The 14638-nt window shown below is 36.7% G+C and overlaps 1 protein-coding gene across 6 annotated transcripts; it reads left to right on the forward strand.

The window, feature by feature from the left end:
• The first annotated feature begins 717 nt into the window (after positions 1 to 717).
• Positions 718 to 8338, forward strand: linc.pou2af1 (lnc RNA pou2af1). 6 transcript variants are annotated; one of them, XM_079885463.1, is made up of 5 exons: positions 718 to 2879; positions 5299 to 5396; positions 5644 to 5692; positions 6128 to 6354; positions 6534 to 8338. In XM_079885463.1, exons 1-5 carry the CDS (start codon positions 2873 to 2875, stop codon positions 6858 to 6860), a joined length of 708 nt encoding a protein of 235 aa, XP_079741589.1. In that variant the 5' UTR covers positions 718 to 2872; the 3' UTR covers positions 6861 to 8338. The 6 variants fall into 6 exon arrangements, with proteins under 6 accessions (XP_079741589.1, XP_079741590.1, XP_079741591.1 ...); XM_079885464.1 differs by having other exon boundaries at positions 5302 to 5396; XM_079885465.1 differs by lacking the exon at positions 718 to 2879 and adding an exon at positions 3572 to 3621.
• Positions 8339 to 14638: the final 6300 nt, after the last annotated feature.

Genomic DNA, 14638 nt, shown 5'->3' on the forward strand with positions numbered 1-14638 from the left:
AACAACTTGAGGGTGAGTAAGTGATGACAGAAATGTAAAAATATAGAACCCCCCAGTATTTATTGTGAAATATTATTCACTTTGGAATGGTTTCCAGCCATTACTGCAGTCTTCAGTGTCACATGATCCTTCAAAAATCATTCTAATATGCTGATTTGATACTCAGCACAGTTGTGCTGCTTAATATTTTTTTGGAACCTGTGATACTTTTTTCAGGATTCATTGATGAATAAAATAAGAACAGCCTTTATTCAAAATAGAAATCTTTTCTAACAATATATTTACTATCACATTTTACCAATTTAACACATCCTTGCTGAATAAAAGTCTTTCAAAAAAGAAAGAAACAAATTACTGACCCCAAACTTTTGAACGGTAGTGTATATTGTTACAAATGTTTCTATTTTAAATAAGAAGTGCTGTTCTTTTTTTTCTTAAAACAAAAAACTTGTTTGTTTTTTTTCATCAAAGAATGCTGAAAAAAGTATCACAGATTATAAAAAAATATTAAGCAGCACAACTGTTTCCATCAGCATAAAAGATTTCTGAAGGATCATGTGACACTGAAGACTGGCGTATGGCTGATGGAAATTCAGCTATTCATCATAGAAATAAATTATATTTTAAAGTATATTAAAATAGAAAACCATTCTTTTAAATTGTAATATTATTTCACAATATTACTGTTTTTCTGTTGTTTTTTTTTTTTTTGATCAAAGAAATACAGACTTGATGAGCATAAGAGACTTCTTTCAAAAACATTAAAAATAGTAATGTTTCCAAACTTTTGACCGGTACTGTATATTCAAATATACAACATTACAGGATTAGGAGAAAAAAAAAACTATATAAAATAAGGAAGAAAATCAAGAGATATTTTAATTCTAAAGTGAGGAAGTCAGGAATTGGGGAACTTTTATTTATAAAAATGTACTGAAATCAAGAAACTGACAACAAATGATATCATATGCTTTACTATAATAAATATATTTAAAATCAGACCAGAACACCTGCTTTATTTCACAATAAAATACATTTAACAATGAGAAACAAGCAAATAAAATATTGCTATCAAGTTGAAACCTCACAGGTTGCATTTCATGCTTCTTCTTTTTTTTTATAGGCTACTGATGAGTCAACAGTCATACCTTCCTCTACTCTATCTTTATCCAGTACAATTTACCTCTGCATAGAAAAAAAAAGGAAATTAGCTATTATTACATTTATTGCCCAACTGAGTGCATTAAGTGACTCTTAATAAATAGTGTCATACCAGCCTAGTTAGATGAAATACAGCTTGAGGTCCTGTGACAGGACCTGAGCATTCCTCGGTTTAATCACCAGGGGGCGACATTCAACTGGCCAGATCTCGTAACGACCGACCTCTCCTTTCTTAGACATTTTTTTTAGGATTATGAAGTATCTGTTCATAAAGGTGACTAATAACGAGAGACTGGAAATAAAATCATATTTTGAAACAGGAGGTCTGTTTTCAGCGGATTAACATTACAAATCGATTTCAAAAAGGAGTCAAACGACTTAGAAATCCCACCAAGTTGCATTCGGACTACAGCTAGGCTACTACAACAAGATGCTTAAAGACGAATTAATAAAGTACTCCATGTTTTATCTCAATACTTTAATCTCCAATTATTCTGCACTTGCGAACGAAATGTTCAGTTTGTCTGTACTAGCCTACATCATGTCACATATTGACCCGTTTTCCGATTTCTTTTCTAAGACAAAGAACACCTGCATGTCATCCATTCCGCCTGTTTTCAGTCTTCTTAAACACGCGACCATTAAATACGACAATATTAAATATGATGTCTCGAAGAATATTCCACTTGGAGCTTTTTCGTTTATTGTAAAAAATAAAAGTAGCCTATAAAGTCAGGTGTGAGATTCTGTTAGTGATCAGCATCCCTCAGCATCAGCCTACTTATTTTGGGGATCAATATGATGATTTTGACGATGATGATAAATATGCAATATGCACTGATTAACGAAACTATTGCATTAAAACAGATAATACCGTGAGAAAGTAAATGAATAGCCTATTGTGAACATCGCTTTCAGTTAACTTGCTTTGGATCTGCAGTTGCAACTGACCCTTTGAATTAAATATAGCCTATACATATAAATGACAAAATTTCATATTTAGCCTTCTTATACCTGTTCCCACTATCCCAGTAACTTAACTTTAGCATTCGTCCCAATTGTTCTAATGACAAACATGGCTGCTATCATATGCCACGCCCACAACTCCAATAATTCTTAAAATACTGCACAATTAAGATCTACACGACACAATAATTATTATTTTTTTCAAGACTACCTATTAGAGAAGATATTTACAATGTGTAATGGAATGTAAAGCTTCATTTGTGCCTTTAGTCTCACTGCAAAGTTGAAATAGTGATTCTAAGGGAGACTCCAACCATCAACACCAAAAGGATGATAAAATGTTTAAAATATATATTTGGTTGATGTCAAAATGTGAAATAACACAACATTCTATTAAAAGAGATGTTAATATATGCATTATAATAGCGAATATCACTCAGAAATAAGTATTTTTACGAAGCCTTTGAATATTCAAATTGAAAGTATCGCGCAATCAAATCATTGTCAAATCATTGAGTTCTTGGGGTTTTAAATAGTAGGGATGAGGGGAGAAAAACTCAAACTAAAATATCCCTAGCTATATTACTGTATAATTGTATGTCCTGAGAGTGTTTTGAGGTTACTTTGTTGAGACTTTTTAATACTTTTGTGAATAATTCGTTCTAGCCCATATAATAGAGCAAAGAAGTGACGTTGGGGTATTTCACTGTAGTTCTTCCAGAGTTTTCCTCCTTTTCAGGCCAAAATGTCTGGTAAGTAAATTTTCTTTTTTCTTTCGTTTAAGATGTTTTGTCTTCAGCAACCTGAAAAACATTGAGAAAAAAAAAAGTTAATTAAAATCATTTAATACATTGGTAAACTTTGCTTGGAAATGTGTAGTTCAAATGATGCAGCCTTACTAATCTCTTAAAACAGCAAACACATGTGAAGGATTCAATTCAAACAAATTGGTGAATTTTACATGTACATGTATTTTATATTAATTGGGCTACATGCAATTTCTTGCCGTTTAAGGGAACATTATCTCTGGTGATTCATAGAGCTCAAGCTTCATTGATAGCTTGAATTTTCTGTCTGGTTGTATTTTTACTCAGCATTTCTTCAAGCAAAACTGAATCTGAAGATTTATTTACTGTGTCTTTTTAGACTTTACGTTGTCGACCAGCGTGTCCAATTACATGCAATGCTTTTAGGAATAACCAACAGTAGCCTAAACGATGACTGAATATAATTTGGACATTTTAACCAGAATTAATGCCTTGCTTCAGAGCTTACATGAATATTTATTAGATAGGTTTAACTGTCAACGAGCACATCAACACACTGCCGAAGGACGTTTTTGCTATCTTATTAACATCAGCGCACTTTTTTGCCCTCTGTAAACTCAACTGCCTCCATGAACTCAACCATGGCGTGGCGTTGTTTGGAATCACTAATGTTCCGACATAATTTTATATAGCTATATTAACACGGATCAGGAAGACGTCCCACTGTGTATGTATAGGCTGAACAACCAATTAAAAAATTAGAAAAGAAGGACAACTTTTTTCATCTATTTTTTACACATTTCATATTGGGAGGAAGTTATTAGGCGCGGCTTTACTCCAGTGGGAAGAGATACGAGGACTGCCCTTTAACTTTGTCAAGAAATGATTTTACATCTGGCGAGCGGAACGCTAAAACCAACTTGGACTCCGGACGTTTTTAGGACATTTAAAACAACAGATTGTCGCTAAATCGACAACGCGCTCGTAAAGAAATCTGGCTTTTTTTGCAACAAATCTGATCGGGTTTTCTGTTGGATAATGACTTTAACATCTAGTATATTCCCCGATGTACTCTGTCCGCTTGTTTGCGGCTTTTGCTATGAGCTATAATAAGAGTAGGCCTATTTTACTTACGTTTGTAACTTGTAGTGGCGTCGACCGAGGAAGCTTCTCTTTCTCCTTTGTTCGCTTGCAGTGTTTTGCAGCTCTTTCACTTCGCTTCCGCAACTCGGAGCGCTTCTGCTCTCCAGTGAAACGCTCAATAATTAGATTAGGCTACTCTCCAGTTTAGTCGGGTTTTAATTTACAGATAGGCTACATGAAAATAAACGGTTTAAAACTCCAATTTAAAGCTGTCGCCCCGTGCCAAAGATGGCTGGAGAGCATGTTTCTCGAAATTCACTACTGTCCATTGTAATGCGAAAACTAACCCATTCACTGCTGGATCTCCAGTGCACTCAGACCACTGGAGCGTTAACTGGGAAGAGGATCATAGTTGTTTTAATCTTGAGGGATATCTTATCTTGTATTTATTTACTGATATATATACATACATTTACTTAGGCTATAAATCTTATGTTCTACTGGCAAATGGGGAAAATGCAAACGTTATTTGGTTGAACAAGAGGGACAATGACAAATAAGGATGTTCAAGAAATCTTTCAAAGATCTTGTTATAGAATAGCCTATGTGCTGGTCTTAGAAACCTAATCTTTGGATTCCTGTTGTTTCGTTCATTTTTTGAAAAACATGCATAGGCCTACCATTTTATACAGATATTTTGATTTAATGACTTTTCGTTATAGCCTAAAAAAAAAAAATCAGTTCTAAAGAACCTTTCATTGATCAGTTCTTAAAAGAACCAATTTTTTTTTCTCAGTTTGAAGAATGTTTTAATAATCTAAAGAATATTTATCACTGTAAAGAACCTTCTGTTCAGTGGAAAGATTACAATCACTTTAAAGGTTCTTCATGCATCGATGTCAATAAAGAACTTTCATTTTTAAGAGTGAAAAGTGGTCAAATACATTCCTTGCAACTTCATTATTTTGACAACCATGTCAAAACACATATTCAAGGTAAAACAATTAAATGTGATAAGCCACACTGAAATTCACACTTATGTATACACACACAAATGCATTAAAAAAAATTAAATAAAAGGTTGAGGTACTACATCTTTGAAGCACCTCAAAAATATGTGTGCATTTTTTAACAACGTATAGTAGATCCATTGTCTTAAATAGGGATTTATGTGTAAACTTAGATTTAAATCCGTTAGGATTTTTATTGTGGCAAATATTTTTTTATTATTATTAAAATGAATTTTTTAAAAATAAATAAATAAATGCATACGTCATTGATGAATGAAAATAAACTGAAATGAAAAAATGTTGTTTTTCAGCAGATAAACCCAAGGTATACCAGGGTGTGCGTGTGAAGACCACTGTCAAGGAGTTACTGCAGAAGCACAGAGCCCTGCAGGCACAGAAAACCGCAACGGTAAACAATAGAGCTGTTGGAAACAATAAAAATCATAAGCAGACACTATTGACTTGTGGTAGCCGAAGTAAAGTGAAGCGTGGTCAGTCAAGACCAAATTTAAAGCACCACGCCCCCTCAGGCCTGCTTGAAGACAGATTCAGTTGATACCACATAATAGAACAACACGATTTCTGCTGTTTTCCACTGAACGAACATAAAGGTTAATGTTTCACCTTGCTTCTCTCTCTTACATTTCATCCTGTAGAAATCACAAGCCATGGCTGGTCGCGATGTCTGCTCTACGACCATGAATAGTAAGTTTAAAATAACAACTGAACTAGACGTCGATAACTGACAGTGAAAAAACAAAGATAAACATTCTGCCTACTAAGCTTTGTAAGAGCTTGATTTTAACCAGGAAACATGAGAACAAGAGAAAACAAAGTATACTTGACTGCATGCAACTTACTATACTCCAAAATAGAAACCATTTTCATCCACCGTCAGGCATCAGCTCTACATCTACAATTCTAGGGGGAGAACAAATCAAAAAATAAATAAAAGAACAATGACACCTACATCTATAGGTGTTCCTTACAGATCCTGGAATGATCTCCTATTTATAAACTACTATTCAAATGTGATTTAGCTGTTGGCTGATGGTCTCGTGACATCATCCCAAGTCTTGCTGGCCTAATTTAAATGTTCTCCTGTGCTCAAGCCAGCATTTTCTTCTGTGTTCCTAACAGCCCACCTTGATGTCTTCTCTGGAATGCAAGCTCCAGAGCCCTATTTCCAGACACGTCCCTTTACCGAAAATGTCAACATCCCGATGGAGAATGCTTATGATCATCAACAGATGATACACACGATGCCTCCTGAGACTTTCAGCGGCAGTAATTTCGTGTGTCCCACTTCTTCGCAGTGGTCTAATGGATATATGCCTTCTAATACGGACCTCTATGTTACTAGCCTGGTACGTGTTTGATGTTTTTTCATCTTTAGTAAAACTTTTTTTTTTTTTGGGGGGGGGGGGGGGGGGGGGGGGGCATTTGAACAGTTCTAATGGTCAAATATATGTTTTCTCAAATTAATAAAATTACTCGTGCAGCGTTTTTAATAAGTGTTTCGTGCTTTTGCAATCTGTTTCCTCAGGTATCCAGTTCACCCTCAGACTCCTTCAATCTCCCCAGTCCAGTCGACTACAACAGTTACTCTCCCCCTCAGTCCCACTCTTCATCTTCCTCTTGCTACAGCTCCCCGACACGGATGGATTTGAGCTCCAGTTTCTCTTCAGAAAATTACCACTATCAGCACTGCAGCCTTCAGCATTGTTTTTGCCTGTCGCACTGGTCCAATGCGCATGAAGGCATGGCAACTTCGGAGTATGCGCCCTACGGCTCATCAGACTGTTTGTTTTCATATAGCGACGACAGTTATTTCAGAAGGGATACCTCAAACTCAGAGATGTGTTACTTATAAAATGCATTTTTTAAGCACTTTGCGCGAAAATTCAGTGTCATAATTGATGCATTTGAATGCATTTGTTGTATTTTAGTTTCGATCAAAGAAAAAAAAAAACTGATTGCATGATTAGGCTTAGGTTAGGAGTTGTTTTTAAGCAACAAGGTTGATTGCAGAGAGCTATGTGTGAGTATAATTTACAAAATATTCATTTATCTTTTCTACAATAAACATATTTTTCATAATTTTACTGGAATCTTTTGTTAAAATTGCTGAGATGTATTAATAATGGGGACGTTCAACGTTCAGTATGATTCTCACTCTTGAAATGTATAGGAACTTTGACAGTTTTAAAAAACTAAGGGCACAATTATTGTTTTGCATATCAACCTTCAACACCAGGAAAGTAGGAGGGGGAAAAAGTTTACACAGCATATAGGCTATAGGCTATGTATAAAAACATATTTGGAGCCCGATCTCATGAAAGTGCGTATCTATAGCACGAATGATATTTCTCGTATCATTTATACGCCAAAACGAGTTTTTGCGTACATATGATACGCAGTTTTCGCGTGCATATGATACGCACTTTATGGCGTGTAATATGCACGCCCTCCTCACCCCTAATCCTACCCAAGGGGTTTACATTGCGTATCATTTGAACGCAAAAACTCGTTTTGGCGTATAAATGATACGAGAAATATCATTCGTGCTATAGATAAGCACTCACTAAAATTGAAAACATAAATTTAGCCTAATTGCTGCCTTAATTTTATTTAGTATAAAATCACAGCTTGCCTTGAACTTTTTATCATCATCATCATTATCGTGGAACAAGAACTTTCATTATCACACACTTTCACCAAAATATGAAATCGAAAGGAAAACGCAGCACCGTTAACTACACCGTTAACTATGCAAAATTAAAATAAAGAAAAGGAATTGCATAACTTAAGCCTATCTCACGAGGTTCAAAAATGTACATGTTGGCTATGGAATGGTTAAACAGGTTAGGAATAATCTTATACTTATCAACTGATCTGAAATACGAGTCTTAAACTATAAGCAGTGCATTTGCAGTTGTCAACGAAGTCTTTAGAAACGAAAAATAGAAAAGAACTTCATTCATGCTTGGATATCTGTTTTTATTCATTTAAAATAAATGTCCCGTGTCAATTTCAACTTCGGAACATGGCACGACTTAATCATTTAACAGTCACGCAATGGTGTAGCCTATTCATTAACTACAGAAACAGGGAATGTTTTGCAGTCAAACAAAAGGGTGTGTACAGTTGGCAGACGCACATGTTTCGTGCCTGCTGCGCTCCAACTTGGAAATCCCCTCGGGAGAGCAAAGGACAAGGAAGTTTTCCTTTGCCCACACGTTGGCTTTTTTTTTTTTCCATGAACTGCGTCCCTCCCACTTCTGCACAACGTGATCTCTGATTGCGATAGTGATTCCAGCATACACTACTCTGACCTCTCCATGTTATCTTTGACTCTGAAAAATAAAAAATATAAAAATAAAATATTTAATTGTTATTCTTCTAATTAAGGTCCAGTCTTAAATTGTATTTTCCAACAAACTGATACTGCCACTTCCATTGAGAAGAAACCCAGAATTACTACATAAGGTGAAGGGCTGGGGAACGAGGAACTGAGTCCGGGGAGTGTCTGAGGTTCCAGTTCAAACTGGTTTTATTCTTTGGGCAATGAAAAGGAGTTATATTCTATCCACTAGCATACGGCACTGCAAATGTAACGGGATCATGTGAGTCTGTGATTGCGCAATATTCCCTTTTGAATGGCAATACATGAAGCCTATGAGAATGGACTTCTATTAGTGCGCGTCTAGCAGTTAAGTCAGGTTAAAGGGTTATTTCACCCAAAATTAATATTTTGTCATTAATTACTCACCCCCATGTCGTTCCAAGCCCATAAGACTTTCGTTCATCTTTGAAACACAAATGAATCCCAATATTTTTGATGAAATCTGAGAGATTTTTGTCCCTCCATATGCTATGGCAACTGAAACTTTGAGGCTTCAAAAAGTTCATAAAGAGATGTAAAACTAATCCATGTGAATTGAGTAATTTAGTCCAGAATTTTCTGAAGAGACATGATTGCTTCATATGATGAACAGATTGAATTTAGGCTTTTATTCAAATAAACATTCATCAACTCACACATAAGTTGTGGTAAACCAATGGAAGCTCAAGCATGATCGCTTGACTTGCAAGAACCAATAGGGTTCATTCTCGTTTGAGCTTCTGCAAGAGGTTTGTTCTTGTGTGACAAGCAAGTTTGGTTGAGCTTCTGTTTATGCTCGCTGATCAATGTTTATATGTGAATAAAAGCCTCAATTAAATCTGTTCATCATATGAAGTGATAGTGTCTCTTCAGAAAATTTGGACTTAACGCTCAATTCAAATGGATTAGATTTACGATCTCTTTATGAACTTTTTGGAGCGTCAAAGTTGCATAGCTGCCAAAGGATGGACAGAAATCTCTCAGATTTCATAAAAAAAGATCTACATTTGTGTTCCGAAAATGAACACAAGTCTTACAGGTTTGGAACCACATGAGTCGTAAGTAATTATTTACAGAATTTTTTAGCTGAACTATCCCTTGGAGTCAAACAGGGGCAGATCTAGAAAATTATTAAGGCCCTGATGGCAATTAAGGAGGTGGCATGAGGATTGTGAGGGGGGGCAACACTAAATTAATAATTTGTTACATTAACAGTATAGCGCTTTTCTCTGCACTCAAAGCGCTTTACATGGAAGGGGGGAATCTCCTCAACCACCACCAATGTGCAGCATCCACCTGGATGATGCGACGGCAGCCATTTTGTGCCAGAACACGCACTGCACTCCAGCTTATTTTTGGAGAAGAGATAGAGTGATGAAGTCTATCAGTATATGGGGATGATTAGGAGGCCACGGTGATGAACAGTGGCCAATGGGCAAATCTGGCCAAGATGCCGGGGTTAAACCCCTACTCTTTTTTCCGAAGGACATGGGATCTTTAATGACCACAGAGAGTCAGGACCTCGGTTTAACGTCTCATCCGAAGTACGGTGCTTTTTGACAGTATAGTGTCCCCATCTTGCAAGGACAAATAATGTGGTCAGGACAATTTCAAATGAATGTGAAGCACCAAACCTTATTTATCTGAAGCATTTACCATAGTAGTCCATTGTCGAGTTCACGCGCGTGATCATAGGTAGCTAAGCAACAGTGGAGAACTCGACAATCGACTACTGTGGACTTCGACCGAAAACAGGAAATAAATACAGGTATGAGCGCTGGCCGAATTAACTTCATTTTTATTCATATCTTTCACATCTACTGCAGTCAGATTCACCGTGTTCACTCTGAAGGAATCACTCACATGGCTGGGCACTTGTAATGACACATCAAGGATGTTAAGAGGCTAAAAGCAGGTTTAAAACTTGCCCCTTTTAAGTCAACAGGGTGCAAATTTTAAAAAGAGGATAACACGGTGTAGGCAACACCGATTTTTGTCGTTGTTCTCTGTACTGACAGCACTCCAAATTTACAAAAAAATGAGCTCAATGTTAAAATTGACCGGAGTTCTCCTTTAAGGCCCTTTCACACTGAGCGTGTTGCGACAAAGTGAAGCGAACCGCAGACGAAACTGAGATATTGCGGAAAAAGGCCAAAAAAATGCACTCCCCCTCCCCCTGTTTTTGTAGGATATGGGCCTATGCGTGATCTGCCTAGCTGCCATACAGAAAATAGGCTGTTTTTTTAAAGTAGCATATTCATCCTTTCTGATGACACTACCATCACTGATACCATGATTCATTAGTTTAAACAAGAACATTGTGGACTGCTGTGGAACATTATAAGGATTAATGGCAATGTCTTGGAGGTTAATCTGAGTGTAGAGGCAGGTACTGATCTGATGATAGATAACACCACTATCAGACACATAGGTGTCTGCAGGGATGCAAAAATACTTCAGTAATGATTTCATTTTCAACAGTTTCACACCTTGTTTAAGACAAACATTGAAAGTATTCTGTTACAACAGGCTGACTGCAATTCAGCAGGGAAACATTGAAGCAGCTTTATCTAAATCTGTTTTCATTTAGAGGTGTTTTACACTTGAGATTTATCTAGGTTTTCGTGTGTGTAATATTTCTGATGCAAAGGTCTGGCCAGTCAGATTTATATTTACCCTTAATAATTCAATATGAAGGAAACTAGTTATGCTCAAGTCTGCTGGTTAATTAGTACAGAAAAAAACCAAATGCGGTTGAATAAATCTTTAAAGAAGGTTAATGAACAATGAAATATTACTGAACCTTTTTTTGTGTGCCAAGAGTGTTTAACCCCGGTTTAATGAGATACTGGGAACAATAAAGATTAAAAAATAAAATAAAAGAGCAAGGCATTCAGCAATTGATAATCACATAGTGCCTTTTCCATCTGAATCCAATTAGTTTAGATGGAGAGCAAAGAAAGTTGCTATAACCTTCTGCTTTTCATTTGTTTTCTCACCCCCTAATAAACTCAGAGGCGTATTCTCTAGAAGTCTTTAAAACATAACAGAGAAACTCCCTGTGAGCTATGAAATATTAGTCATTGAGCAACAAAACAAATTCTCTGGAAAACTATAGGCCAAACCTTTCGCCAACACCAGCAGAGGAAGAAATTGAAATCTGGTGTGAAAGACAATCGACAGAAACAATAAGTAGATCAAAAGGGCAAACATGAAAGTGTTACATTGTTATGGCAACACTGAATTATGATCAGTGTTGAACCCTGTGTCAATTATGCCCTATAGGCAGCAAACCTGATCTCTACTATACACTTTATGTTTGTCTACAACCTCTAAAAAAACAACGTTATGCACAGTTATAGCACAACTATAGCTCTAACTTTGAATCAACTTTGTTTGAGGTTATAATAGCCTATCATTAAGAACACTGAAAAAATAACTAACTAAGAGTTTGACCCATATAAGATGTAACAAATGTGTGAAGAGGAGAGAGAAAGATCAAAAAGAGCCAAAGGAAAAAGATAAGTCTTCAGTTCATGTTTCTCAGAAACATAAGTGCCTCCAAATAATGGACAATACAAATCAAAATGAAATTGAAATGCTTAAAAATAATTAAAAACATCTAAATTCTAGAGAAGAGGCTTTTTTTTGTCCTCATTTGAGTTGACTGCATGTCACTGATAGACTGCCTCTTTTTTTATCCTTCTTTTACATAGAAAACACATGCAATCAGCAAAAATCAGACATAACATCTACTTTAACATAACAGTAATGGTTATTCCTGCATGACACTATCGTATAAATTACTTTCCCATTATATAAGGAGTGAGAGATTAAGATTTATGTCAACAGCAAGGAGAAGATACCTTCAGTTAAACAACAGCTATGACAAAAAGACACATCTTTCTACAAACTCTTTAGCCATCAGCTGAAACTGGAAAGCTATCCTGTGATGTAAAGTAACTGCAATAGAATGAACATTCGGTTATTCAACTTTATGTGTTTTGCACCAAAATGCTGCAAGGTATATTTGTTATTAGTATTCAATTTACATGGCATGTCACCCATTTTTTATTTATTTTTTGGCAGTAGTAACTTTGTTCCTAGAGAAATGGAAGGCAAGTCATATCATGCCCTCAGTTGTTTATGTTAAGCTTTTCTCATAGACTCTTTGCCAACATGGATTGGTCTAGACCTGTTTGTGCAGGGACCCCCCCCCCCCCCCCCCCCCTCCAACTCGATTTCAACCAGAGGGACCCAACCCCCCGGATGGTAAGACAAGCTGGTTGGATATGGCATTTTCATTTGGTCCAATTCTCAGTATTAAGTAGTTGCTTATTAGCATGCATATTATGATATTGGCTGTTTATTAGTACTTATAAAGCACATATTAATGCCTTATTCTGCATGAACCTTATTCTACATCCCTAATCATACCCAATACCTAAACGTAACAACTACCTTTCTAACTATTAATAAGTAGTAATTTTTACTACTAATAATAAGAGTTTATTGAGACAAAAGTCATAGTAAATAGTTAATTAATAGTGAGAATTGGACCCTAATCTAAAGTGTCAAGATATATTTAATGCCTGCAGAGACCATCAGCAGGCCAAATCTCCAGAAACCTAAAATGTGGATAGATCAAATTACCATGTTTCATTACTTCAGTTCCACAGGCAGTCTTAGAAGTTTCTCACGACTCCTTGTCTAAAGAGTTCATTTAGAGTTTCCCCCCATCTCTCTTTAAAACCAGTATGTTGGGTTTTCAGCAATTTCCCCAAGGAAATAGTAAGAGTGTGAGATATTTGTACTATATAACGGCCATTTGATAGGAGGAGCTTGGAAATGCTGGTGGGTTTTTTTTTCAGTCATGATCCTATGTCACTGGGATCCCTGCTGACATTTTTTCTCGATTGCTTAAACACATTTCTATAACACAAATCCATAACGTCTCACCCAATTCCCCAAACATCCTATTTTCAGTTTAAAATGAAGCTCTACTCTCAAAACCATTCACACTTGCTGAAAAACAAACTTTGCCCTCAGACATCACACACAAGCCCTCACACACACACACACACACACACACACACACACACACACACACACACACACACACTACAACATAGTCTTACACACTGGTGCAATAAATTCAAAACAACATTTCCAAAACTGGTAAGTTATGTTGCTTGTGGTTACCCCCCTCACAAACCTTTTCACATGATGAACACAAAAGACACAACCAATGGATACATTGGCACATTTTTTTATTCCTTAATGTACTGTACAGTACAATACACACACACACAAAAAAAAACTCTGCCCCAGCATCCCGTCTTTGGTCTGGGACAGGCCAGAGAATCTTGTCAGCATCACAGGCTATATGGGCCCTAGCCATGCAGCCAACCGGGTTGAAAAAATCCACTTGCATGCCTGTTCCCCGCTGGCACGCATCAACTGAAATATTTGGCAGGCTTCTTCCATTTCATCGTACTGATTACTGTAACACATAGTTTTTACAAATTGGGAAGCATTCAGAAAACTCTTTATAGAAAATAATCTGCATGCGAGGCAATTTGATGCATTTCTTTTTATTACAGTAGTATAGGGCAACAGCTACAGTACATGTATGTGTTGTAACAACACAGTGTACTGCACTCAAAAGATACAGTAGAGAGCAATCTGAAGTACATCTACTGTACCTGTTTTTCTCCCTGAAGGTTCTTATGATCGAGGCAACGGTGAAACGACTCAAGTTTGGCTGTACTCGTTGCCCAACCTCCCTCATAGTCATACCATGGACAAAGACATGGGCAACTAGAGTGGCACTGTGTAATGTTGCAGTTGAAACATAGGAGGAAGCAGGATCCATGTGCAGCACACTTTATTTAAACAAACTCAAAACTTGACAAAGACTGACTCAGACTAGGGAACAGGACTCAGGAACAGAACAAACAACATCAAGAACTCACAAAGACTGAACTAGACACAGGGCTTTAACACACTGCTTGTCTCTTTGGCCTTGCCCTTCCCCTTCACCTTCCACCTTCCTCCTCCTCCACTCCGGTGTCCTCGACCTCTTCCTTCATGTCTTTCTGGATCCATTGTTCCAAAACCCAATGAACTGATTCTGGCCCTTTTATCTATCTATTGAAGGTTCTGATTGGTGTGTGATCAGGGGCTGTTTACACCTGGCCACTTCATGCGTTTTCTCAGATCGGATAGCTATCTGATTTATCAAAACGATTCCATTTACACTTGGT

Source organism: Squalius cephalus (genome assembly GCF_949319135.1).
Source record: "Squalius cephalus genome assembly, chromosome: 11".
In the NCBI taxonomy this organism is placed as follows: domain Eukaryota; kingdom Metazoa; phylum Chordata; class Actinopteri; order Cypriniformes; family Leuciscidae; genus Squalius; species Squalius cephalus.

Coding starts and splice junctions, on each gene's coding strand:
- linc.pou2af1 (XM_079885461.1), top strand. CDS start 3,961: ATGTACTCTGTCCGCTTGTTTGCGGCTTTTGCTATGAGCTATAATAAG. Junction 5,397..5,643: donor AGGCACAGAAAACCGCAACG/GTAAACAATAGA, acceptor TTCATCCTGTAG/AAATCACAAGCCATGGCTGG. Junction 6,355..6,533: donor ACCTCTATGTTACTAGCCTG/GTACGTGTTTGA, acceptor CTGTTTCCTCAG/GTATCCAGTTCACCCTCAGA.